General features: G+C 51.8%; 1 protein-coding gene across 2 annotated transcripts in view; it reads left to right on the forward strand.

The window, feature by feature from the left end:
• Nucleotides 1-24,033, forward strand: part of LOC147008090 (uncharacterized) — a 310,895-nt gene that overhangs the window by 277,767 nt on the left and 9,095 nt on the right. Inside the window, exon 2 of one of the 2 annotated variants that reach the window (XM_085865527.1) lies at nt 23,825-23,908. The exons of the other annotated variant lie outside the window; for it this stretch is intronic. Within the exon in view, the coding sequence (XP_085721653.1) occupies nt 23,900-23,908 (9 nt within the window). The 5' untranslated portion in view covers nt 23,825-23,899. The remainder of the gene's footprint in view (nt 1-23,824; nt 23,909-24,033) is intronic. 2 annotated transcript variants of the gene reach the window in all.

Raw genomic sequence — 24,033 nt, forward strand, 5'->3', positions numbered from 1 at the left:
TAGTGGGGAAGATGGAAACGCTGGTCACGTGACGTGTTGGTGGGGAAGATGGAAACGCTGGTCACGTGACGTGTTAGTGGGGAAGATGGAAACGTTGGTCACGTGACGTGTTAGTGGGGAAGATGGAAACGCTGGTCACGTGACGTGTTAGTGGGAAAGAGGGAAACGCTGGTCACGTGACGTGTTAGTGGGGAATATGGAAACGTTGGTCACGTGATGTGTTAGTGGGGAATATGGAAACGATGGTCACGTGACCTGTTCGTGGGGAAGATGGAAACGATGATCACGTGACGTGCTCGTGGGGAATATGGAAACGTAGGTCACGTGACGTGTTCGTGGGGAAGATGGAAACGCTGGTCACGTGACGTGTTAGTGGGGAATATGGAAACGTTGGTCACATGACGTGTTCGTGGGGAAGATGGAAACCTTGGTCACGTGACGTGTTCGTGGGGAAGATGGAAACGTTGGTCACGTGACGTGTTGGTGGGGAAGATGGAAACGCTGGTCACGTGACGTGTTCGTGGGGAAGATGGAAACGTTGGTCACGTGACGTGTTCGTGGGGAAGATGGAAACGCTGGTCACGTGACGTGTTAGTGGGGAATATGGAAACGTTGGTCACATGACGTGTTCGTGGGGAAGATGGAAACGTTGGTCACGTGACATGTTCGTGGGGAAGATGGAAACGCTGGTCACGTGACGTGTTCGTGGGGAAGATTGAAACGATGATCACGTGACGTGCTCGTGGGGAATATGGAAACGTTGGTCACGTGACGTGTTAGTGGGGAAGATGGAAACGCTGGTCACGTGACGTGTTAGTGGGGAAGATGGAAACGCTGGTCACGTGACGTGTTCGTGGGGAAGATAGAAACGAAGATCAAGTGACGTGCTGGTGGGGAATATGGAAACGTTGGTCACGTGACGTGTTAGTGGGAAAGAGGGAAACGCTGGTCACGTGACGTGTTCGTGGGGAAGATGGAAACGTTGGTCACGTGACGTGTTAGTGGGGAAGATGGAAACGCTGGTCACGTGACGTGTTGGTGGGGAAGATGGAAACGCTGGTCACGTGACGTGTTGGTGGGGAAGATGGAAACGCTGGTCACGTGACGTGTTCGTGGGGAAGATGGAAACGAAGATCACGTGACGTGCTGGTGGGGAATATGGAAACGTTGGTCACATGACGTGTTCGTGGGGAAGATGGAAACGCTGGTCACGTGACGTGTTCGTGGGGAAGATGGAAACGTTGGTCACGTGACGTGTTTTTTTTTTTATTATTATTTTCTTTTTTTTGTATACCTTGGTCGAGGCTCGTATGAGAGCTAACACACAACTCACAGCAAGGAGGCATGAGACAAGAGGGGCGGGAGTGGAAGGGACAAAACATTGGGGAACAGACACAGGTGAACTGTGGAAGGGAGAGGGATGGGCATGGGACGGGGAACATGGCGAGGAGAAGATGGACATTACAGGAACCTTCATGGAAGGGGAAGATGGAAACGATGATCACATGACGTGTTCGTGGGGAAGATGGAAACGTTGGTCACGTGACGTGTTCGTGGGGAAGATGGAAACGTTGGTCACGTGACGTGTTAGTGGGGAAGATGGAAACGCTGGTCACGTGACGTGTTCGTGGGGAAGATGGAAACGATGATCACGTGACGTGCTGGTGGGGAATATGGAAACGTTGGTCACGTGACGTGTTAGTGGGAAAGAGGGAAACGCTGGTCACGTGACGTGTTCGTGGGGAAGATGGAAACGTTGGTCACGTGACGTGTTAGTGGGGAAGATGGAAACGCTGGTCACGTGACGTGTTGGTGGGGAAGATGGAAACGCTGGTCACGTGACGTGTTGGTGGGGAAGATGGAAACGCTGGTCACGTGACGTGTTCGTGGGGAAGATGGAAACGTTGGTCACGTGACGTGTTCGTGGGGAAGATGGAAACGCTGGTCACGTGACGTGTTAGTGGGGAATATGGAAACGTTGGTCACATGACGTGTTCGTGGGGAAGATGGAAACGTTGGTCACGTGACATGTTCGTGGGGAAGATGGAAACGCTGGTCACGTGACGTGTTCGTGGGGAAGATTGAAACGATGATCACGTGACGTGCTCGTGGGGAATATGGAAACGTTGGTCACGTGACGTGTTAGTGGGGAAGATGGAAACGCTGGTCACGTGACGTGTTAGTGGGGAAGATGGAAACGCTGGTCACGTGACGTGTTCGTGGGGAAGATGGAAACGATGATCACGTGACGTGCTGGTGGGGAATATGGAAACGTTGGTCACGTGACGTGTTAGTGGGGAAGATGGAAACGCTGGTCACGTGACGTGTTCGTGGGGAAGATGGAAACGTTGGTCACGTGACGTGTTAGTGGGGAAGATGGAAACGCTGGTCACGTGACGTGTTGGTGGGGAAGATGGAAACGCTGGTCACGTGACGTGTTCGTGGGGAAGATGGAAACGAAGATCACGTGACGTGCTGGTGGGGAATATGGAAACGTTGGTCACATGACGTGTTCGTGGGGAAGATGGAAACGCTGGTCACGTGACGTGTTCGTGGGGAAGATGGAAACGTTGGTCACGTGACGTGTTTTTTTTTTTATTATTATTTTCTTTTTTTTGTATACCTTGGTCGAGGCTCGTATGAGAGCTAACACACAACTCACAGCAAGGAGGCATGAGACAAGAGGGGCGGGAGTGGAAGGGACAAAACATTGGGGAACAGACACAGGTGAACTGTGGAAGGGAGAGGGATGGGCATGGGACGGGGAACATGGCGAGGAGAAGATGGACATTACAGGAACCTTCATGGAAGGGGAAGATGGAAACGATGATCACATGACGTGTTCGTGGGGAAGATGGAAACGTTGGTCACGTGACGTGTTAGTGGGGAAGATGGAAACGAAGATCACGTGACGTGCTGGTGGGGAATATGGAAACGTTGGTCACATGACGTGTTCGTGGGGAAGATGGAAACGCTGGTCACGTGACGTGCTCGTGGGGAAGATGGAAACGTTGGTCACGTGACGTGTTCGTGGGGAAGATAGAAACGAAGATCACGTGACGTGCTGGTGGGGAATATGGAAACGTTGGTCACGTGACGTGTTAGTGGGGAAGATGGAAACGCTGGTCACGTGACGTGTTAGTGTGGAAGATGGAAACGATGATCACGTGACGTGTTAGTCAGGGAATATGGAAACGATGGTCACGTGACGTGTTCGTGGGGAAGATGGAAACGCTGGTCACGTGACGTGTTCGTGGGGAAGATGGAAACGAAGATCACGTGACGTGCTGGTGGGGAATATGGAAACGTTGGTCACATGACGTGTTCGTGGGGAAGATGGAAACGTTGGTCACGTGACGTGTTCGTGGGGAAGATGGAAACGATGATCACGTGACGTGCTCGTGGGGAATATGGAAACGTTGGTCACGTGACGTGTTCGTGGGGAAGATGGAAACGTTGGTCACGTGACGTGTTAGTGGGGAATATGGAAACGTTAGTCACGTGACGTGTTAGTGGGAAAGAGGGAAACGCTGGTCACGTGACGTGTTCGTGGGGAATATGGAAACGTTGGTCACGTGACGTGTTAGTGGGGAAGAGGGAAACGCTGGTCACGTGACGTGTTCGTGGGGAAGATGGAAACGATGATCACGTGACGTGTTAGTGGGGAAGATAGAAACGATGATCACGTGACGTGCTAGTGGGGAATATGGAAACGTTGGTCACGTGACGTGTTCGTGGGGAATATGGAAACGTTGGTCACGTGACGTGTTAGTGGGGAATATGGAAACGTTGGTCACGTGACGTGTTAGTGGGGAAGATGGAAACGCTGGTCACGTGACGTGTTAGTGGGAAAGAGGGAAACGCTGGTCACGTGACGTGTTAGTGGGGAATATGGAAACGTTGGTCACGTGACGTGTTCGTCGGGGAATATGGAAACGATGGTCACGTGACGTGTTCGTGGGGAAGATGGAAACGATGATCACGTGACGTGCTCGTGGGGAATATGGAAACGTTGGTCACGTGACGTGTTCGTGGGGAAGATGGAAACGTTGGTCACGTGACGTGTTAGTGGGGAAGATGGAAACGCTGGTCACGTGACGTGTTCGTGGGGAAGATAGAAACGAAGATCACGTGACGTGCTGGTGGGGAATATGGAAACGTTGGTCACGTGACGTGTTAGTGGGAAAGAGGGAAACGCTGGTCACGTGACGTGTTCGTGGGGAAGATGGAAACGTTGGTCACGTGACGTGTTAGTGGGGAAGATGGAAACGCTGGTCACGTGACGTGTTGGTGGGGAAGATGGAAACGCTGGTCACGTGACGTGTTCGTGGGGAAGATGGAAACGAAGATCACGTGACGTGCTAGTGGGGAATATGGAAACGTTGGTCACGTGACGTGTTCGTGGGGAAGATGGAAACGTTGGTCACGTGACGTGTTCGTGGGGAAGATGGAAACGCTGGTCACGTGACGTGTTCGTGGGGAAGATGGAAACGATGATCACGTGACGTGCTCGTGGGGAATATGGAAACGTTGGTCACGTGACGTGTTAGTGGGGAAGATGGAAACGCTGGTCACGTGACGTGTTAGTGGGAAAGAGGGAAACGCTGGTCACGTGACGTGTTAGTGGGGAATATGGAAACGTTGGTCACGTGACGTGTTAGTGGGGAAGATGGAAACGCTGGTCACGTGACGTGTTCGTGGGGAAGATGGAAACGCTGGTCACGTGACGTGTTCGTGGGGAAGATGGAAACGTTGGTCACGTGACGTGTTCGTGGGGAAGATGGAAACGCTGGTCACGTGACGTGTTCGTGGGGAAGATGGAAACGATGATCACGTGACGTGCTAGTGGGGAATATGGAAACGTTGGTCACGTGACGTGTTAGTGGGGAAGATGGAAACGCTGGTCACGTGACGTGTTGGTGGGGAAGATGGAAACGCTGGTCACGTGACGTGTTAGTGGGGAAGATGGAAACGTTGGTCACGTGACGTGTTAGTGGGGAAGATGGAAACGCTGGTCACGTGACGTGTTAGTGGGAAAGAGGGAAACGCTGGTCACGTGACGTGTTAGTGGGGAATATGGAAACGTTGGTCACGTGATGTGTTAGTGGGGAATATGGAAACGATGGTCACGTGACCTGTTAGTGGGGAAGATGGAAACGATGATCACGTGACGTGCTCGTGGGGAATATGGAAACGTAGGTCACGTGACGTGTTCGTGGGGAAGATGGAAACGTTGGTCACGTGACGTGTTAGTGGGGAAGATGGAAACGCTGGTCACGTGACGTGTTCGTGGGGAAGATAGAAACGAAGATCACGTGACGTGCTGGTGGGGAATATGGAAACGTTAGTCACGTGACGTGTTAGTGGGAAAGAGGGAAACGCTGGTCACGTGACGTGTTCGTGGGGAAGATGGAAACGTTGGTCACGTGACGTGTTAGTGGGGAAGATGGAAACGCTGGTCACGTGACGTGTTGGTGGGGAAGATGGAAACGCTGGTCACGTGACGTGTTGGTGGGGAAGATGGAAACGCTGGTCACGTGACGTGTTCGTGGGGAAGATGGAAACGAAGATCACGTGACGTGCTGGTGGGGAATATGGAAACGTTGGTCACATGACGTGTTCGTGGGGAAGATGGAAACGTTGGTCACGTGACGTGTTCGTGGGGAAGATGGAAACGTTGGTCACGTGACGTGTTAGTGGGGAAGATGGAAACGCTGGTCACGTGACGTGTTCGTGGGGAAGATTGAAACGATGATCACGTGACGTGCTCGTGGGGAATATGGAAACGTTGGTCACGTGACGTGTTAGTGGGGAAGATGGAAACGCTGGTCACGTGACGTGTTAGTGGGGAATATGGAAACGTTGGTCACATGACGTGTTCGTGGGGAAGATGGAAACCTTGGTCACGTGACGTGTTCGTGGGGAAGATGGAAACGTTGGTCACGTGACGTGTTGGTGGGGAAGATGGAAACGCTGGTCACGTGACGTGTTCGTGGGGAAGATGGAAACGTTGGTCACGTGACATGTTCGTGGGGAAGATGGAAACGCTGGTCACGTGACGTGTTAGTGGGGAATATGGAAACGTTGGTCACATGACGTGTTCGTGGGGAAGATGGAAACGTTGGTCACGTGACGTGTTCGTGGGGAAGATGGAAACGTTGGTCACGTGACGTGTTAGTGGGGAAGATGGAAACGCTGGTCACGTGACGTGTTCGTGGGGAAGATAGAAACGAAGATCAAGTGACGTGCTGGTGGGGAATATGGAAACGTTGGTCACGTGACGTGTTAGTGGGAAAGAGGGAAACGCTGGTCACGTGACGTGTTCGTGGGGAAGATGGAAACGTTGGTCACGTGACGTGTTCGTGGGGAAGATGGAAACGTTGGTCACGTGACGTGTTAGTGGGGAAGATGGAAACGCTGGTCACGTGACGTGTTCGTGGGGAAGATGGAAACGTTGGTCACGTGACGTGTTCGTGGGGAAGATGGAAACGTTGGTCACGTGACGTGTTAGTGGGGAAGATGGAAACGCTGGTCACGTGACGTGTTCGTGGGGAAGATAGAAACGAAGATCACGTGACGTGCTGGTGGGGAATATGGAAACGTTGGTCACGTGACGTGTTAGTGGGAAAGAGGGAAACGCTGGTCACGTGACGTGTTCGTGGGGAAGATGGAAACGTTGGTCACGTGACGTGTTAGTGGGGAAGATGGAAACGCTGGTCACGTGACGTGTTGGTGGGGAAGATGGAAACGCTGGTCACGTGACGTGTTGGTGGGGAAGATGGAAACGCTGGTCACGTGACGTGTTCGTGGGGAAGATGGAAACGAAGATCACGTGACGTGCTGGTGGGGAATATGGAAACGTTGGTCACATGACGTGTTCGTGGGGAAGATGGAAACGCTGGTCACGTGACGTGTTCGTGGGGAAGATGGAAACGTTGGTCACGTGACGTGTTTTTTTTTTTTATTATTATTATTTTTTTTTTGTATACCTTGGTCGAGGCTCGTATGAGAGCTAACACACAACTCACAGCAAGGAGGCATGAGACAAGAGGGGCGGGAGTGGAAGGGACAAAACATTGGGGAACAGACACAGGTGAACTGTGGAAGGGAGAGGGATGGGCATGGGACGGGGAACATGGCGAGGAGAAGATGGACATTACAGGAACCTTCATGGAAGGGGAAGATGGAAACGATGATCACATGACGTGTTCGTGGGGAAGATGGAAACGTTGGTCACGTGACGTGTTCGTGGGGAAGATGGAAACGTTGGTCACGTGACGTGTTCGTGGGGAAGATGGAAACGATGATCACGTGACGTGTTAGTGGGGAAGATGGAAACGATGATCACGTGACGTGCTAGTGGGGAATATGGAAACGTTGGTCACGTGACGTGTTCGTGGGGAATATGGAAACGTTGGTCACGTGACGTGTTAGTGGGGAAGAGGGAAACGCTGGTCACGTGACGTGTTCGTGGGGAAGATGGAAACGCTGGTCACGTGACGTGTTCGTTGGGAAGATGGAAACGTTGGTCACGTGACGTGTTAGTGGGGAAGATGGAAACGCTGGTCACGTGACGTGTTCGTGGGGAAGATGGAAACGAAGATCACGTGACGTGCTCGTGGGGAATATGGAAACGTTGGTCACGTGACGTGTTCGTGGGGAAGATGGAAACGATGATCACGTGACGTGTTAGTGGGGAAGATAGAAACGATGATCACGTGACGTGCTAGTGGGGAATATGGAAACGCTGGTCACGTGACGTGTTCGTGGGGAAGATGGAAACGCTGGTCACGTGACGTGTTCGTGGGGAAGATGGAAACGTTGGTCACATGACGTGTTCGTGGGGAAGATGGAAACGCTGGTCACGTGACGTGCTCGTGGGGAAGATGGAAACGTTGGTCACGTGACGTGTTTTTTTTTTATTATTATTATTTTTTTTTTGTGTACCTTGGTCGAGGCTCGTATGAGAGCTAACACACAACTCACAGCAAGGAGGCATGAGACAAGAGGGGCGGGAGTGGAAGGGACAAAACATTGGGGAACAGACACAGGTGAACTGTGGAAGGGAGAGGGATGGGCATGGGACGGGGAACATGGCGAGGAGAAGATGGACATTACAGGAACCTTCATGGAAGGGGAAGATGGAAACGATGATCACATGACGTGTTCGTGGGGAAGATGGAAACGTTGGTCACGTGACGTGTTCGTGGGGAAGATGGAAACGTTGGTCACGTGACGTGTTCGTGGGGAAGATGGAAACGATGATCACGTGACGTGTTAGTGGGGAATATGGAAACGTTGGTCACGTGACGTGTTCGTGGGGAATATGGAAACGTTGGTCACGTGACGTGTTAGTGGGGAAGAGGGAAACGCTGGTCACGTGACGTGTTCGTGGGGAAGATGGAAACGTTGGTCACGTGACGTGTTCGTGGGGAAGATGGAAACGCTGGTCACGTGACGTGTTAGTGGGGAAGATGGAAACGTTGGTCACGTGACGTGTTAGTGGGGAAGATGGAAACGCTGGTCACGTGACGTGTTAGTGGGGAAGATGGAAACGTTGGTCACGTGACGTGTTAGTGGGGAAGATGGAAACGCTGGTCACGTGACGTGTTCGTGGGGAAGATGGAAACGTTGGTCACGTGACGTGTTCGTGGGGAAGATGGAAACGTTGGTCACGTGACGTGTTAGTGGGGAAGATGGAAACGCTGGTCACGTGACGTGTTCGTGGGGAAGATGGAAACGATGATCACGTGACGTGCTAGTGGGGAATATGGAAACGTTGGTCACGTGACGTGTTGGTGGGGAAGATGGAAACGCTGGTCACGTGACGTGTTCGTGGGGAAGATGGAAACGCTGGTCACGTGACGTGTTCGTGGGGAAGATGGAAACGAAGATCACGTGACGTGCTAGTGGGGAATATGGAAACGTTGGTCACGTGACGTGTTCGTGGGGAAGATGGAAACGTTGGTCACGTGACGTGTTAGTGGGGAAGATGGAAACGTTGGTCACGTGACGTGTTAGTGGGGAAGATGGAAACGCTGGTCACGTGACGTGTTAGTGGGGAAGATGGAAACGATGATCACGTGACGTGCTCGTGGGGAATATGGAAACGTTGGTCACGTGACGTGTTAGTGGGGAAGATGGAAACGCTGGTCACGTGACGTGTTCGTGGGGAAGATGGAAACGAAGATCACGTGACGTGCTGGTGGGGAATATGGAAACGTTGGTCACATGACGTGTTCGTGGGGAAGATGGAAACGTTGGTCACGTGACGTGTTCGTGGGGAAGATGGAAACGATGATCACGTGACGTGCTCGTGGGGAATATGGAAACGTTGGTCACGTGACGTGTTCGTGGGGAATATGGAAACGTTGGTCACGTGACGTGTTAGTGGGGAAGATGGAAACGCTGGTCACGTGACGTGTTCGTGGGGAAGATGGAAACGCTGGTCACGTGACGTGTTCGTGGGGAAGATGGAAACGTTGGTCACGTGACGTGTTAGTGGGGAAGATGGAAACGCTGGTCACGTGACGTGTTCGTGGGGAAGATGGAAACGATGGTCACGTGACGTGTTAGTGGGGAAGATGGAAACGATGATCACGTGACGTGCTCGTGGGGAATATGGAAACGTTGGTCACGTGACGTGTTGGTGGGGAAGATGGAAACGCTGGTCACGTGACGTGTTAGTGGGGAAGATGGAAACGTTGGTCACGTGACGTGTTAGTGGGGAAGATGGAAACGCTGGTCACGTGACGTGTTAGTGGGAAAGAGGGAAACGCTGGTCACGTGACGTGTTAGTGGGGAATATGGAAACGTTGGTCACGTGATGTGTTAGTGGGGAATATGGAAACGATGGTCACGTGACCTGTTAGTGGGGAAGATGGAAACGATGATCACGTGACGTGCTCGTGGGGAATATGGAAACGTTGGTCACGTGACGTGTTCGTGGGGAAGATGGAAACGTTGGTCACGTGACGTGTTAGTGGGGAAGATGGAAACGCTGGTCACGTGACGTGTTCGTGGGGAAGATAGAAACGAAGATCACGTGACGTGCTGGTGGGGAATATGGAAACGTTGGTCACGTGACGTGTTAGTGGGAAAGAGGGAAACGCTGGTCACGTGACGTGTTCGTGGGGAAGATGGAAACGTTGGTCACGTGACGTGTTAGTGGGGAAGATGGAAACGCTGGTCACGTGACGTGTTGGTGGGGAAGATGGAAACGCTGGTCACGTGACGTGTTCGTGGGGAAGATGGAAACGAAGATCACGTGACGTGCTAGTGGGGAATATGGAAACGTTGGTCACGTGACGTGTTCGTGGGGAAGATGGAAACGTTGGTCACGTGACGTGTTAGTGGGGAAGATGGAAACGTTGGTCACGTGACGTGTTAGTGGGGAAGATGGAAACGCTGGTCACGTGACGTGTTAGTGTGGAAGATGGAAACGATGATCACGTGACGTGTTAGTCAGGGAATATGGAAACGATGGTCACGTGACGTGTTAGTGGGGAAGAGGGAAACGCTGGTCACGTGACGTGTTCGTGGGGAAGATGGAAACGAAGATCACGTGACGTGCTGGTGGGGAATATGGAAACGTTGGTCACGTGACGTGTTCGTGGGGAAGATGGAAACGATGATCACGTGACGTGCTCGTGGGGAATATGGAAACGTTGGTCACGTGACGTGTTCGTGGGGAATATGGAAACGTTGGTCACGTGACGTGTTAGTGGGGAGGAGGGAAACGCTGGTCACGTGACGTGTTCGTCGGGGAATAATGAAACGATGGTCACGTGACGTGCTCGTGGGGAATATGGAAACGTTGGTCACGTGACGTGTTTGTGGGAAAGAGGGAAACGCTGGTCACGTGACGTGTTCGTCGGGGAATATGGAAACGATGGTCACGTGACGTGTTCGTGGGGAAGATGGAAACGATGATCACGTGACGTGCTCGTGGGGAATATGGAAACGTTGGTCACGTGACGTGTTGGTGGGGAAGATGGAAACGCTGGTCACGTGACGTGTTAGTGGGGAAGATGGAAACGTTGGTCATGTGACGTGTTAGTGGGGAAGATGGAAACGCTGGTCACGTGACGTGTTAGTGGGAAAGAGGGAAACGCTGGTCACGTGACGTGTTAGTGGGGAATATGGAAACGTTGGTCACGTGATGTGTTAGTGGGGAATATGGAAACGATGGTCACGTGACCTGTTAGTGGGGAAGATGGAAACGATGATCACGTGACGTGCTCGTGGGGAATATGGAAACGTAGGTCACGTGACGTGTTCGTGGGGAAGATGGAAACGTTGGTCACGTGACGTGTTAGTGGGGAAGATGGAAACGCTGGTCACGTGACGTGTTCGTGGGGAACATAGAAACGAAGATCACGTGACGTGCTGGTGGGGAATATGGAAACGTTGGTCACGTGACGTGTTAGTGGGAAAGAGGGAAACGCTGGTCACGTGACGTGTTCGTGGGGAAGATGGAAACGTTGGTCACGTGACGTGTTAGTGGGGAAGATGGAAACGCTGGTCACGTGACGTGTTGGTGGGGAAGATGGAAACGCTGGTCACGTGACGTGTTCGTGGGGAAGATGGAAACGTTGGTCACGTGACGTGTTCGTGGGGAAGATGGAAACGCTGGTCACGTGACGTGTTCGTGGGGAAGATGGAAACGATGATCACGTGACGTGCTCGTGGGGAATATGGAAACGTTGGTCACGTGACGTGTTATTGGGAAAGAGGGAAACGCTGGTCACGTGACGTGTTAGTGGGGAATATGGAAACGTTGGTCACGTGACGTGTTCGTGGGGAAGATGGAAACGCTGGTCACGTGATGTGTTAGTCGGGGAATATGGAAACGATGGTCACGTGACGTGTTCGTGGGGAAGATGGAAACGCTGGTCACGTGATGTGTTCGTGGGGAAGAGGGAAACGCTGGTCACGTGATGTGTTCGTCGGGGAATATGGAAACGATGGTCACGTGACGTGTTAGTGGGGAAGATGGAAACGCTGGTCACGTGACGTGTTCGTCGAGGAATAATGAAACGATGGTCACGTGACGTGTTAATGGGGAAGATGGAAACGCTGGTCACGTGATGTGTTCGTGGGGAAGAGGGAAACGCTGGTCACGTGACGTGTTAGTGGGGAATATAGAAACGTTGGTCACGTGACGTGTTAGTGGGGAAGAGGGAAACGTTGGTCACGTGACGTGTTAGTGGGGAAGAGGGAAACGCTGGTCAAGTGACGTGTTAGTCGGGGAATAATGAAACGATGGTCACGTGACGTGTTTATGGGGAAGATGGAAACGCTGGTCACGTGATGTGTTGGTGGGGAAGAGGGAAACGCTGGTCACGTGACGTGTTAGTCGGGGAATAATGAAACGATGGTCACGTGACGTGTTTATGGGGAAGAGGGAAACGCTGGTCACGTGATGTGTTAGTCGGGGAATATGGAAACGATGGTCACGTGTCGTGTTAGTGGGGAAGATGGAAACGCTGGTCACGTGACGTGTTCGTGGGGAAGATGGAAACGTTGGTCACGTGACGTGTTAGTGGGGAAGATGGAAACGCTGGTCACGTGACGTGTTCGTGGGGAAGATGGAAACGCTGGTCACGTGACGTGTTTGTGGGGAAGATGGAAACGTTGGTCACGTGACGTGTTAGTGGGGAAGATGGAAACGCTGGTCACGTGACGTGTTCGTGGGGAAGATGGAAACGTTGGTCACGTGACGTGTTAGTCCGGAAGATGGAAACGCTGCTCACGTGACGTGTTAGTGGGGAAGATGGAAACGCTGGTCACGTGACGTGTTCGTGGGGAAGATGGAAACGTTGGTCACGTGACGTGTTAGTGGGGAAGATGGAAACGCTGGTCACGTGACGTGTTCGTGGGGAAGATGGAAACGATGATCACGTGACGTGCTCGTGGGGAATATGGAAACGTTGGTCACGTGACGTGTTATTGGGAAAGAGGGAAACGCTGGTCACGTGACGTGTTAGTGGGGAATATGGAAACGTTGGTCACGTGACGTGTTCGTGGGGAAGAGGGAAACGCTGGTCACGTGATGTGTTAGTCGGGGAATATGGAAACGATGGTCACGTGACGTGTTCGTGGGGAAGATGGAAACGCTGGTCACGTGATGTGTTAGTGGGGAAGAGGGAAACGCTGGTCACGTGATGTGTTCGTCGGGGAATATGGAAACGATGGTCACGTGACGTGTTAGTGGGGAAGAGGGAAACGCTGGTCACGTGACGTGTTAGTCGGGGAATAATGAAACGATGGTCACGTGACGTGTTAATGGGGAAGATGGAAACGCTGGTCACGTGATGTGTTCGTGGGGAAGAGGGAAACGCTGGTCACGTGACGTGTTCGTGGGGAATATGGAAACGTTGGTCACGTGACGTGTTAGTGGGGAAGAGGGAAACGTTGGTCACGTGACGTGTTAGTGGGGAAGAGGGAAACGCTGGTCACGTGACGTGTTAGTCGGGGAATAATGAAACGATGGTCACGTGACGTGTTTATGGGGAAGATGGAAACGCTGGTCACGTGATGTGTTGGTGGGGAAGAGGGAAACGCTGGTCACGTGACGTGTTAGTCGGGGAATAATGAAACGATGGTCACGTGACGTGTTTATGGGGAAGAGGGAAACGCTGGTCACGTGATGTGTTAGTCGGGGAATATGGAAACGATGGTCACGTGACGTGTTCGTGGGGAATATGGAAACGATGGTCACGTGACGTGTTCGTGGGGAAGATGGAAACGATGATCACGTGATCACTTCATCTCGGGACGGTTTGATTTCCCGTTCTATGAACGGTTATAAAGGAGGATTGTGTATTAATAGATTAATCGGTTTATACATAATTTGGGCAGAAATACTCGTTATCGCCCGACAGCACGGACACCGCGGACAAAATGGGGGACGAATGCTTTGTCCCAACGTCATAGGCTGACCGGGTGTCGTGTATGTTACGGGATCGTCCGGTTTCGTACTTTTCCCGGATACCATTTGTGTCTGTGCAGTGTCCCACCATCATGTCCGTGACACGTCGATGTCTGACCCCAGGGGATTGTGGAGGGGGAGAGAGGGTGGAGGGGGGATGGCATATTGTGGAGGGGGGGATGGTCGTGAGTATTGTGGAGGGGGGGATGTGGGATGGTTGTGAGTATTGTGGAGGCGCGGTGTGGGATCATTGTGAGTATTGTGGAGGCGCGGTGTGGGATGGTTGTGAGTATTGTGAAGAGGGGATGTGGGATGGTTGTGAGTATTGTGGTGACGCGGTGTGGGATGGTTGTGAGTATTGTGGAGGTGCGGTGTGGGATGGTGGTGGGTATTGTGGAGGGGGGTGTGGATGGTTGTATTGTGGAGGCGCGGTGTGGGATGGTTGTGAGTATTGCGGAGGCGTGGTGTGGGATGGTTGTGAGTATTGTGCAGGCGTGGTGTGGGATGGTTGTGAGTATTGTGCAGGCGTGGTGTGGGATGGTGGTGGGTATTGTGGAGGGGGGGGTGTGGGATGTTTGTGAGTAGGGTGGAGGGCCGGTGGGGGATGGTTGTGAGTATTGTGGAGGCGTGGTGTGGGATGGTGGTGGGTATTGCGGAGGGGGTGGGATGGTTGTGAGTATTGTGGAGGCGCGGTGTGGGATGGTTGTGAGTATTGTGGAGGCGCGGTGTGGGATGGTTGTGAGTATTGTGGAGACGCGGTGTGGGATGGTGGTGGGTATTGTGGAGGCGTGGTGTGGGGTGGTGGTGGGTATTGTGGTGGTGATGGTTCATGGGGGATTTTGAGAGGATGTTGGAAAGGGGGGGGGGGAGAGACCCTGAAAGTTTTAACGTCCTGGTTCAAATCCTCTCCGAGGAGAACATGATGACTCGTCCGTGTACATTGTTTCCATTATAAATCCATGGTGGTTCATTTGATTTTCAGACATTTTTTAGTTTAACGAGTGCGGGCCCGTAGGTGCGTGCCAGTATGTGCAGCTTCGTTCCTTCATTCTCGTAAACGACGACTGGATTGGGGCATTGTTTCAATTAGATCGGACCAACCATATCATAAATGGCCATAACTTCGGAAACACCTGGGGAACATACTCAGGTCCCCAGCGTCAATTGTGACGTCATATCAAACGAAGAAGAAGAAGAATTGTGACGCTCCTCCTCTCTCCCCCCAAGTCTCGCCCCTCCTCTCTCCTCCCTCCTCTCTCTCGCCCCTCTCTCTCGCCCCCACTCTCACCCCTCCTCTCACACCCCTCTCCCACCCTCCTCTCTCGCCTCCTCCTCTATCCCCCTCTCTTGAATTGTGACGCCCTCTCTCTCGCTCCCCTCTCTCGTCCCCCTCTCTTGAATTGTGACGCCCCCTCTCTCTCTCTTGCCCTCTCTCGCCCCCCCCTCTCTCGCCCCTCCTCTCTCGCTGCTCTCTCTGTAAATGTATTCACAAATGTCTACCAAGCACAACAATTGATTCAAACCTTGGGAAAAAACAGCTTTCAAACCCTTGGGAAATAGCTCTTTCCCTTGGGAAAATTCAAACCTTGGGATTAATTAATAATTTGAACAATTAATTCAAACCTTTGGAAAAAAACAGCTTTCAAACCTTGGGAAACACTTGGGAAACAGCTGAAACGGATGAAGAACGATATCAAACCTTGAAAAGGCACATACTCAGGTCCCCAGTGTCAATTGTGATGTCATACCAAACGAAGAAGAAGAAGAATTGTGATGCAATCGTGCAAAAAAATAAATAAATAATTAAACATTAATTGTGACGTCATTCGTGATGTTGACAGATAAATGGCCGTAACTTGGGAACCGCTTGTCCGATTAATATTGTGACAAATTTCGCCCGCCCGGCGTGCGATCGGCCACGTAACTCGAATCGCGACGCTTCGCCCACCGGAACGGACAATTCAGTCGTGACCCTCTTAGAACTATCGCCAAGGAGCTCGTCATGGGTGGGGGTTTAACCTCACCACAACCCAGTCCGCATTCTACCCGCGCAAAATAGGGTGAATCGCCGAAAGTCGATATACCTGAGTACTCGCACGGGTAACCTACCGAGGGGTTGTACCACCCCACAGGTCGACTCTGGACACGAACCGCTTAAGCGGCTCGTTCCGTGCTACAGGGATAACCGAGCGGAGTTATCGTCGACCTTGACGGTTCAGATTAGTTACCGGGTGTTTTAAACCCACTATCAATCCCTTACGTGATGCAAAATGGAGATTCAACAAAGGAAAGGACAAAGCGAAACGGGGGAACAATTGGACAAGCACACTTTTATTTCACACACGTAAGCAGGCAAATAGGAACAAAAGCAGGCAAATAGGAACAAAGGAAAGCACTACGACCAAATAAAAGGCAATTATTTACAGCACAGTCACTTATACAGGTTTTACTTTGCAAGACTGGCGCCACAAACACACATACAAAAGCCTGAAAACAAAAGAAAAGAAAAGAAGTGACTTCCCTCATGGACCGAAATGGTCCTCCTCTCCTACTACCATCAACACGGTCGCGCCTGTTTCCGGCCTCCCACGCGGCCGGCGAACCCTCTCCGGAACCCCTCGTCCAGACGCGCAGGTCCACCACAGGACGCATTGCGGCGCCTCCCGTCCGCGTCTCCACCAACAGGCCGCGCCGGGCCACGAACGCAGGAACGAGAGAGGAGGAAGGGAGCGCTTTGGAGAGCGAGACCCAAGGAGAGAGACCGAGCCTTTTTGGAGAGAGAGCGAGAGAGAGAGCTGGTGCCTTTTCCGGAGAGAGCTTCAGCCAACATGAGCCACGACCAGAGAGAGTGAGCCTCGCGTCCGTTTGCCTTTTTGTAAGGCGGGGCTCCGCCCTTCGCCGCGTGGGGCTCCGTCCCGTTCGTGGCTCCACCTCCCTTCGAGGCGTTTCCACAAGGCTCTCGAAGGGGGGCGTGCCCCCACTCCGACCGCCTCACGCCAGGCCTCCACCAATGGGGAGAGAGCTGCCCTGCCCCCTTCCCTTGCCAGCCTTGGCACCGCAGAGGGGTGTGCTAACCTGCGCACTAGCGCAGGTTTCTTTTTTGCCGTTGTCGTTGGTTGGTTTGAGGTTGTTGGATCCAAAATAACGATAGAGAAAAAGAAAAATGGCAAACTCAAAGCGTCGCAGCCCGGATGAATCGCACATATTCCCCCTAAACAACAGGTGTGGACTAACTACACATGAACTTAGCGTCATAACTGATCAAAGGACCCTTTATGCTGTATTGCAAATTTCCACAGCCGTAACAATATCAAACCTTGAAAAGGCACATCCGCGGGTCCCCAGCAATATTCCTGGCAAGTTTCAATCAGATTCGACCGTCAATCGTGCCAAAATATATATATATATATATATATATATATATATATATATATATATACATATATATAAAAACATTAATTGTGACGTCGTTCGTGATGTCATAGCACCGTGTCTTGTCATTGGTTGACAGGTAAATGGCCGTAACTTGGGAACCGCTTATCTGATTAATATCAAACCTTGAAAAGGCACATCCGCGGGTCCCCAGCAATATTCCTGGCAAGTTTCAATCAGATCGGACCGTCAATCGTGCAAAAAGAAAGAAATAAATAAACATTGATTGTGACGTCATTCGTGATGTCATAGCACAGTGTCTTGTCATTGGTTGACAGATAAATGGCCGTAACTTGGCAACCGCTTATCCGATTAATATCAAACCTCGAAAAGGCACATCCGCGGGTCCCCGGCAATATTCCTGGCAAGTTTGAATCAGATTGGACCGGCGGTTGTCGAGAAACGGCGGTCGCAGTGACACACACACATACACACACACACACACACACACACAGATTGCTGGAATTATAGATAGATGTCGAGGTTGCCTGAACATTTGGGTTCTCCATTGAAGCGAAAACATAGACATGGACACACACACACACACACACACACACACACACACACACACACACACACACACAGGGACACACACAGACACACACATACGGAGACGCACACACAGACAGGGACACACACACACAGGGACACACACAGACACACACACACGGAGACGCACACACAGACAGGGACACACACACACAGGGACACACACAGACACACACACACACACACAGGGACACACACACAGGGACATTGCAAGTCTCACATCCCCTTCGGGGAGAACCTAATAGTGTAATAGTGGAGAGGATGAAAAAATGCCTGGGCGGCGAGTGAAAGGGAGAGAGGGTTGGAGGTAGAGAGATTGGGGGAAAGGGTGGGGTGGGAGGAGTTCGATGTGGAGGGAGGATGGGGGGGCGTGGGGTGGGAGGAGTTCGGTGTGGAGGGAGGATGGGGGTCGTGGGGTGGGAGGATGGGGGTGTGGGTGGGAGGAGTTCGGTGTGGAGGGAGGATGGTGGGCGTGCGGTGGGGGGAGTTCGGTGTGGAGGGAGGATGGGGGCGTGGGGTGGGAGGAGTTCGGTGTGGTCGAAATTGTGTGGGGGGAAGATGGGGGGGTGGGAGAAGAGGGAAATATACTGTGGCGTCAGACGCCCAACTAAAACAGACCTTCTGAGCCGGAGGTCCAAAGACCTCTACAAATGACCGAAACGATGTTTAAATTTAAACTTCCTTTGTTGATCAAATACAAGCCGAAACTGTCGTAAAAAGCAGGAACATGTTCGCAAACAAAACGGTCTCTGCCCCCTCCGGACCGTCTTCCCGGCACACAGCTGGTCCCATTCAATGGCGGGCAACTGTCCGTGGGTAGCGCCATCTTCTGGGCCACCCTGGGCAGCTTCAATAGGTTGCGGTGAGCCCGTGGCGTTAAAGGAAGTCGCGAGTCACAACATCGAGTCGACAACCAAGAGACGGACTCGTGATGTGGGTTGTGGGTTGCTGTTCATTGCATATTTGTTTTTCCTTGCTCTAGTGATGCAGTTTAACGTTGTTGAAATAAATGCCAGCAGTTCCCGTGTGAGAGTGGGTTTGGTGGAGATCAATCGATGGGATTTGTATTATGATCAATGTGATGTGGTGGCTTTGGGAGCGGTGGTGGCGAATAAAAAGGTTGGGTTGGCCTTCCATTGCCCCGGGCCGCGGGTAGTTGCTTTGTCATGTGCGGGGATTTGGTCGAAAGAACGCGCTGTACGGAAAAATGAGTTTGCAATGGTTCAAATGATGTTCGTAGTGCCTATTTATAACGAGCCTATGGTTGAAGTGTGGTTTAAATGGAATTGCTACCATCTAACTGCCGTGTGGGTCTCGGAGATCGACTCGGAGCCAGGACTGGTGCGCTGGTCGGCGTTACCCCCACCTCTGGTTGCGGGCGCAGCTCTCTGTGTTCGCTCAAGGCCGTTTAGACGGGCGTTGGCGTCTCAACTGATTGTGGTGCGTGGGTTGTTTTGGAGCATTGAGTGCGTCCAGCCAGCGGCGCTGTTCAGCGCCCCCATCCAAGGTCAATCGAGGCTGGCGCTGGCGCCACGGCTTCCAGACAGCGGGCTTCCGGCCTCGGAATGTTTATCTGCGTCAGGTCTGCCTGGGGGAAGTGGGCCGGAGGCGTTTGATGGTGCCGGGGGAGGTTTGCTCGGGAGATCGCCACGGCCTCGCCGAGGGCCATGTCAGCATGAGCCGCCTGGGGGCGTTTCCGCTGTGTAGGGCTGCTGTGCTTTTCGCCTTGCTGCTTCATATCGGTAACGCGGCCAGAGTTTGGGAGGTGCTGTGTGCACCTCCGTCTTCGGAACCTGGCCGTGGCAGCTCCATTAGCTCGCTTTCACGCATTATATGATGTGATGTGCTGTTATACTTCGCTGTTTTCATTTTTTGTGCCTTGTCTACTATTATACCGTAGTCCTTCGTGCTGTTTATGCTTATTATGATGGTGATCATTTAATAATCATAGTTTTAGGAGGGAGGAGTGTGGTGTAGCCTGCGGGCATGCAGGGCGGGGCATGATGATGGGAGGAGGGGTCGTTGTGGTCATCGTATCTGCAAGGAATATAAGGTGTGCGCGCCGCCTGAGGCGTCGTAGTAATGCTGGAGTCGCCCGGCTCGTGAGTGTGCTGAATACGTAATAAAGGAGAGCCGCGGGCAAAGTACGCCCGCGCTCGCGCTTGTGCAACACAGCCCGGCTCGACTGTTCCCCCGCATCGTGTCTGCCTGCTAAGCATCTTCTATCAGTACACCACAGTTGGTTCAAATGACAGGACCTGCAAGGGGACTTCCTATTGGTACAGCGATGGTGTTCGTGTGTGCAGAAGGTTCCTTAAACCTCCTGTGGACTCGCCTATCACTGCTGGACCAACAGGAGGCCATAAAGTCCCTCCAAGTCGAGATGAGATAAATAAAACATTCAGAGGTTATTTGGAAGAAACGATTCTTTCCGGTATCCCTGCTTACGGATGCGGTCTTCAACCGGGTCCACGATGTCCCTTCCAACGGTGGCCCCGTGCGTAGTTATTGGATGGGTCCTCTTTACCCGAAATGAGTTAATCGGGGTGGAAGAGTGGTCCATAAGTTCCGGTGCGCACTTCATCTGAAGAACGGTTACAAGCTCGACGTCACGATGAAGGTAAGTTACCTTAAAACTGGAGGTTCAGAAAGAGGACACTCGGTCGAGCGCATGCATCCCACCGGTGGAACAGTCCACCTTTTGTGTCCCACTGATGGGCCCGATCTGGATTCGGACCTGAAACAAAATCGAATCGCCTTGTTCTCGTCACCTACCCGACTCATGCACCAAGTTTGGTCCGAATCCGTCCACAATTGTTCTGACACGTCGTGGTGCTATATATCGTTTTTGGCTCCATAAATGTCGCCTCGGAATCGATAAATATCGCGAAAAGGTTCGAATCCCGAATCAGGAAACGTTTTCAGGGTTTCCTCTCCAAGGGACCTGGAAATCCCCATCGCTCAATGCTCATTGGTCAACGGAAATCACGTGCCTTCATTTGTGAGCACACGATTGGTCAACATTAAAATAATAAATAATGCTTGCAGTAGTAATATTGTTTCACATTTACAAGAAGTGGGAGGAAGGAAGTGCACGTGCGGGGATAAACAACAACAACAACAACAACAAACAAACTTTTTTGGATCTCACGGAGAATCTTCGTCTTACTCACGTTGTTCTTCTTCTTCTTCTTGTGGACTTTTTTGTTTCACATCCTACAGATTTGATCGAAACTTCCTGAAACTTGGCATGTATATGAAAAAATACCCTGCGCAGACAGTAACCATCTCCGATTTTGAAAATTCCTCCGAGAAAAAAAAGTTATGACGTCAAAATATCTCCGCCAATGGAAATCGCCGAAAAAATTATCTCCGATACTAGGTGAGCTTTTTGAATTCTGTTTGCGGGAATCGAACGGCGCATTAGCAGAGATGAATTACCGCACATATGATACATCATCACTATGACGTCATATCAATTTTTATGATGTCATTCCTATTTTTTTGGACATTTTTTTGTTTCACAACCCAGAGTTTTCATCGGATCTTCGTGAAACTTGCCATGTATATGAAGAAAGCCCACGCGCAGACAGGAACCATCTCCGAATTTGGAAATTCTTCCTAGAAAAAAATGTTGACGTCATAATATCGCCGCCAATGGAAATCGCCTATACCATTACCTCCGAAACTAGGAAAGCCGTTTGAATTTTGTTTGCGGGAATCAAGCCGGGCAATTAGCACAGATAATTTATCGCAATCCTGATGCATCACAATGACGTCATATTCGTTTTTATGACATCATCATTGAGAAGACGAGGATCTGAGCTCATTTGAGCTCGTGACAAGGAATCGCGAATTCACGAAATAATCAAAGTGTTTACAACGAACAAAACATCGAAGATCCGAGAACAAAGGACTCAATATATATATAAATAAATCAACAACAAGTACCTCACGGAGAGGAGGCCGCTGATGGAGGCTCCGTGGGAATGGAGGAACGTGGAGGTATTGGCGGGTCATGTGACGACCCGAACCAAGTAAACCTAATTAAACCGAGACTCCGAACTCACCATGTTTTAGTGGATGAAAGGAAATCTTCACGAACACAACAACAATTTGCTTCAAATTGTCACTTCTTCTTCTTTTTCTTCTTCATTGTGACGTAATCGTGACGTCATGAGGATGCGTTTGAAAAGACAAATAGTGTTTAACGTTGTATTAATTTACACCCGTTTGTTAAAACTACTCAAACGTTGAGGTGACGGCGCTTTTTTTGATAACTACCGTCACGGTTTAACGAGTAACTCGTAACAAATGTAAAAAGGAACAGGTTGTGGGAGAGGTGTTAACCCTTAATCGGTAACCTTCATCCCGCACGAACATCTGGGCAACATGGGGTCTTTGTCCCCCCCCCCCGCCTCGAGAAATTACTTTCAGAAAAAAAAGTGTTTTTCCTCATTTTATTGCGATCACGTGATTGAAACCGCTGGCATGTTGAAACTCGAACCAGGGACCTTCATTTTGAAGCCTCTCTGGTTATCTCCCTACCTGTAGCATGAGCATGCTCACCTTCATTTTGAAGGTCACTCTGGAATGCTCATGACGTCACAGGTACTTGGAGCACAAAGGTGCCTTCCCACCTCGGGGTGGTCCTGAAAACACACAAACACAGATAACCACGTGATCGCTGCCTCGAAGCTGTCGAGCCCATGTTCGAATCCTGCACCAGCCATGAACCATCATCCCGGCCTTTCACGGGCAGGGTGTGTGCCGCCTTTAAGCCGGGCGTCCCATCTGCTGACATGAGTTGGTGCACGTTAAACACACCACCGTTTCCTACTCGCGAAGAGTAGGCGAGCTATCTCCGGCACCCTGGCCAAATTCTAAATTCTTGCCCGAACCTGAGGCGAACGTCAGGCCTGGCCAGCCCGTTCGTGAAAGACTTGAACCAAGCTTCCCCCACCGTCCACGCCACAAAACCGTGGGAATAATCGTGCCCTTTGAAGAAGAAGTTGTCTGGTGAAGGTGGTGGTGAGCTGACTTCTCGGCAGATGGAAGACGAGCTCGCGCAAACGATCGGGTGAACAGAGCAGAATGTTTGTGAAGTACAATATGACGTCATTTGATTAATAAATCGTTAACGAAGGTGAAATATGCCGAGAATAAACTAGAAAAGATCCTTCGTCTGCTGGGGGGGATTGGGAGAGGGCGTGGTCACCATGACGCGGGACGTGAATGAGACACGTGCGGGAGGAAATGGGAGTAGGCGTGGTCACCAATACGTGGGACGTTAATGCGACAGGGGGGAATTGGAGGAGGCGTGGTCACCATGGCGCGGGACGTCACTGAGACACGCGCGGGGGGGGGGAATGGGAGGGGGCGTGGTCACCATGGCGCGGGACGTGAATGAGACACGTGGGGGGGAATGGGAGGAGTCGTAGTCACCATGGCGCAGGACGTGAATGGGAGGAGTCGTGGTCACCATGGCGCAGGAAGTGAATGAGACACGTGGGGGGGGGGAATGGGAGGAGTCGTGGTCACCATGGCGCAGGACGTGAATGAGACACGCGCGGGGGGGGCGGGGGATGGGAGGGGGTGTGGTCACCATGGCGCAGGACGTGAATGGGAGGAGTCGTGGTCACCATGGCGCAGGAAGTGAATGAGACACGTGGGGGGGAATGGGAGGAGTCGTGGTCACCATGGCGCAGGACGTGAATGAGACACGCGCGGGGGGGGCGGGGAATGGGAGGGGGTGTGGTCACCATGGCGCAGGACGTGAATGAGACACGTGGGGGATAGGGAGGGCGTGGTCGCCATGATGGCTTGATATCCGAGCGCTGAGATAAGGCCGGTAAGAGTGAACGAGTGAGTTCTATTTTTTGTTTGGTGTTCAAGCTGGTTTGGTTCAACCAAGCTGGTTTGGTGTTCTCTCCACGGCGGCTTCATCTCACAACAAGGATTGGCAGCTTGCCAATCACAGTGTGGATGAAAAAGGTGAGAGAGGGTTGATTTACGATTTCGCCCGTGACGTCACACCTTGATCGGATAGTCGTCGACCTTGGATTCTGATGCTCATTTCACCCTCAGTAACAACTCTGAAGGTCCTCAGGATGTTGGAA

Source organism: Eptatretus burgeri, chromosome 21 (genome assembly GCF_056783735.1).
Source record: "Eptatretus burgeri isolate ZD-2024b chromosome 21, Ebu_testis_v1, whole genome shotgun sequence".
NCBI classification, from domain to species: domain Eukaryota; kingdom Metazoa; phylum Chordata; class Myxini; order Myxiniformes; family Myxinidae; genus Eptatretus; species Eptatretus burgeri.